General features: G+C 46.5%; 1 protein-coding gene across 1 annotated transcript; it reads left to right on the plus strand.

Annotated features, from left to right (window-relative positions):
- The first annotated feature begins 2,526 nt into the window (after positions 1 to 2,526).
- Positions 2,527 to 4,071, plus strand: kcna3a (potassium voltage-gated channel, shaker-related subfamily, member 3a). Its single transcript, XM_076267649.1, has one exon. The coding sequence runs from the start codon at positions 2,527 to 2,529 to the stop codon at positions 4,069 to 4,071; it is 1,545 nt and encodes a 514-aa protein (XP_076123764.1).
- Positions 4,072 to 4,496: the final 425 nt, after the last annotated feature.

Here is a 4,496-nt window from a genome sequence, read left to right on the forward strand (position 1 = left end):
AGAGGGAGAGGGAGGAGGAGGAAGAGAAGGTGAAGGGGAGCCTGTTTACTGCTATATTCAATAACACAGCATAACAAACAAACAGCAAAACTGTTTCCGCTTTGTGTTTGTGATTTGGAGAAGAACAAGTTCATCCCTCTCATGTATTACACACTTACACACACACATACACATACACACACTCACCACACATACAGTATGTGTGAGGACAACATTCTCATGGGGCAGCCGTGGCCTACTGATTAGCACTTTGGACCTGTAACCGGAGGGTTGCTGGTTCGAACCCCGACCAGTAGGCACGGCTGAAGTGGCCTTGAGCAAGGCCCCTCACTGCTCCCCGATGCAGGCAGCTCACTGCGCCGGGATTAGTGTGTGCTTCACCTCACTGTGTGTACACTGTGTGCTGTGTGTGTTTCACTAATTCACGGATTGGGATAAATGCACTATAGACACACACACACACCTTCACTCACAGATACACAAAATATGGCACTGAAGATTGACCAATGCCATACTTCACAAGGCAAAGTTTAACATTTAACACAAAACTACATACTTAATTTGTGTATGTACTGCATGTGTCTCTGTGTCTGTCTAACTATATTTGTTTGTTTGTTTTTTTACTCTTTTGATCCCGTGAGGGAAATTTGGTCTCTGCATTTATCCCAATCCGTGAATTAGTGAAACACACACAGCACACAGTGTACACCAGTGAGGTGAAGCACACACTAATCCCGGCGCAGTGAGCTGCCTGCATCGGGGAGCAGTGAGGGGCCTTGCTCAAGGCCACTTCAGCCGTGCCTACTGGTTGGGGTTCGAACCAGCAACCCTCCGGTTACAGGTCCGAAGTGCTAATCAGTAGGCCACGGCTGCCCCATGAGAATGTTGTCCTCACACATACTGTATGTGTGGTGAGTGTGTGTATGTGTATGTGTGTGTGTAAGTGTGTGGTCAGAGAACAAGAGACAGAGAGAAAATGAGAGAGGAGAGAGAATGAGAAAATGGATAGAATCTAGTGTGTGATGACAAGGTCAGGAGAAATTGTGAGCCCATGTATGAAGTAACAGAGAGAAAGCGAGTGAGCCAGCACCTTAGTGGCCTTGAGGTGTGAATAGAGAGATGGGCTGCTGGAAGAGAAAAGAGGGAGGGAGGGAGTGTCATCTCTGCTATTCAGTCTTCCTCTGCTCCCGCCCATTCATCATGCTCCATAACGGATCTAGTATGTCTCACTCGTAGCTCTTTTATTTCCTCTTGCTCATACTGCCATTCTCTTCAAAAGCATCCATTATTTCCCTAAGTGGGAGAAACACAAGCTGTCCATGGATTAGGCAAGTTTGATTAAGCATTGCCTAACGCTGCCGTCAAATTCAACCATTTATTAATTTGTGGTGAGTTGTCAACTGCTTTGTCAAAGCAGAAGGCAGAGTCACAATAGAGACGGCATGCAGGGCGGAGGATGTGTGGGAAGATTTTGAAAGTTGAGAGCGCTATTGAAGCGACGAGGTCACTGTAGCTGTCATTGTTTACCTCTTCAGTTGTGTTAGTGCTACAACAGAGATGGTCTAGACATTCATTTTGAATTGTTTGAGATTATGCTGCACATAATTCTGCAGACAATTCCATCAATATAGGTTTGGCTCACAGTGAAAAAAAAAACAGCTTCAAGTTATTGTTAATGTTATTGATAGTGGACTGCTGTCAGGTTACACCAAAATTAATTTACATGAATATAAAAGGTAACAATGACAGAGAAAAGGAAGTATACATCAGACAATAGTCCCTACAGTGCAATAGCGTTCAATCTTAAAGCGTTCCAGGGAGTTCGTTTCAGCACCATGGACAGCACCCACACTATAGCAACCCCAATAGACATACTGCTATCAATGCGCGAAATAAATAACAGCATCAGTCTGTTTCCAAACGATCAAACCCTGGCAATTCATTTCACTCTGATCAACTGATCGCGTTTTAGCCCCTGACACGCCATCCTCTGTCTCTAATGGCCCCGTTGAAAGTTGTATTATCCGCACGTCACGTCCTTGCACTAATACACAACAAACATCCCTGTCTTTTTCTTTTCACCATACAAACACGTGCTCAGAGCACACTCATTTACTACACCCCGTTATTTGTAGTTAGCTATTTTTTTCGGTTTTGAGAGGACTTTCTAACATGTTGCAATCAGCTTTCACCCTGTTGCGCACAAGAAAGAGCAACCATTTCGGCGATTTTATGTATATCCCTGTGTTTGGGTTTAAAATATATTTTCCGGGTGACATAAACAGCGAGCATCTGGGGTCGCTGTTTATGTCAACTTAGGCTTCAATTGGGCGAACGGTGTAAGTGTGTCAGACATATGCGTACCGTGGGCGGGAATAGACGTGTGTTTATAAACCACAGCGCGCGCTCCGTGGGGCGGCAGCAGACGGAGAGGAGACAGGGGAAGAAAGCACGCGCTGGCTTTGGTTCACCGAAGGCTGGGTGGGGGAGCCGTGGAGCCCTCTGCCTTCGCGCGCGCACACCTGTATGGATGACCACTTTAACCTCATCGACTCGCCCTCCGTGAGGCACCGAGGCAACGGCGAGGAGCACAGCTACGGGGAGAGGGACAAAGCCATCATGACAGTTGTTGCTTGTGACAGCATGCTGGAGGAAACGACCGCGCTCCCCTCTCACCTGCCCGTGGATCGATATGAACACCAGCACGAGTGTTGTGAGCGGGTGGTCATCAACATTTCGGGCTTGCGCTTTGAAACGCAGCTCAAAACTTTTAACCAGTTTCCGGATACATTACTTGGGGACCCAAAGAAAAGGATGCGTTACTTTGACCCCCTGAGAAACGAATATTTCTTTGACAGAAATCGACCCAGCTTCGATGCCATTTTGTACTACTATCAGTCGGGCGGGCGCATTCGCAGACCCGTGAATGTGCCCATAGATGTTTTCTCTGAGGAAATCAGATTTTATCAACTTGGCGAGGAAGCCATGGAGAAATTTCGAGAGGACGAGGGCTTCATAAAGGAAGAGGAGCGCCCCTTGCCAGATCATGAATTCCAAAGGCAGGTCTGGCTTTTGTTTGAGTACCCCGAGAGCTCAGGGCCAGCGAGGGGCATTGCTATCGTGTCAGTGCTAGTCATCCTCATCTCAATCGTCATATTTTGTCTGGAGACTTTGCCTGAATTTCGGGACGACAGAGACCCAGTCACAGTGGCTCCAACAATAAATGGAACTGGCCCATATGTCCGGAGTCCCTTCACAGACCCTTTCTTTGTTATAGAAACACTTTGTATAATTTGGTTCTCTTTCGAACTGTTGGTCAGATTCTTTGCCTGTCCCAGCAAAACCACTTTCTCCAAAAACATCATGAACATCATAGACATTGTAGCCATCATCCCCTACTTCATCACTCTGGGGACGGAGCTCGCTCAGAGGCAAGGCAATGGGCAGCAAGCCATGTCGCTCGCAATTCTCAGGGTGATTAGGCTCGTGCGGGTTTTTCGTATCTTTAAGCTCTCTCGTCACTCCAAGGGCCTTCAGATTTTAGGCCAGACTCTAAAAGCCAGCATGAGAGAGCTGGGACTGTTAATATTCTTCCTTTTCATTGGAGTTATTTTGTTCTCCAGCGCGGTATACTTCGCGGAGGCAGACGACCCTACCTCGAGTTTCAGTAGCATTCCAGATGCGTTCTGGTGGGCTGTAGTAACCATGACTACGGTCGGATATGGGGACATGCATCCAGTAACGATTGGAGGCAAAATAGTGGGCTCTTTGTGTGCCATCGCCGGAGTGCTCACCATTGCGCTCCCCGTGCCCGTCATAGTGTCCAATTTCAACTACTTTTACCACCGCGAGACAGACGGAGAGGAGCACGCTCAGTACCTTCACGTTGGCAGCTGCCAGCACCTCTCTTCTACCGAGGAGCTAAAACGGACGCGCAGTACATCCTCCCTCAGCAAGTCGGAGTATATGGTGATAGAGGAGGGGATCAATAATGCATTCAAACAGCCAAACTTTACCAACCAGAACAATCAAAACTGTGTGAATATCAAAAAGATTTTCACCGACGTCTAACGCCGACCAGATCGTTGTTAGTGAATATATATATATATCAGGTCAACGTTTGAAATTATGTATAAGCTTAAATCGATGGTATAACCACCGTGATGTGCAGGTGCAGATTTTCCATTTAGCCTACTGTACGTTAGAGGGTTCGTGTTTCTGAATCACAAACAAACGGACTCGCCTTAGGGTTCCACACGGTGCCAACATGTCCAGTAGTTCAGTACAGACCCAACGTGTTGCTTTAATTTCGATCACTGGAAGGGGTCCTAATGTCAAACATGATTGTGCTCATTTTGTAATGGCGTTAAGTAAATGTCTATGTTTGCTTTCGGTGTTTCATATATGATTATAGCCTATATATACACATATACTCGCTGTGAGAGGTTTTAATGTGATATTATCGGTATATCCAGAATTTTGAAAACAAAAAACAA

This window comes from Alosa pseudoharengus, unplaced genomic scaffold (assembly GCF_046254945.1).
Source record: "Alosa pseudoharengus isolate Yale_2024_CS ecotype anadromous, Long Island Sound unplaced genomic scaffold, YU_APseudo_1.1 YU_APseudo_1.1_scf_5, whole genome shotgun sequence".
NCBI classification, from domain to species: domain Eukaryota; kingdom Metazoa; phylum Chordata; class Actinopteri; order Clupeiformes; family Clupeidae; genus Alosa; species Alosa pseudoharengus.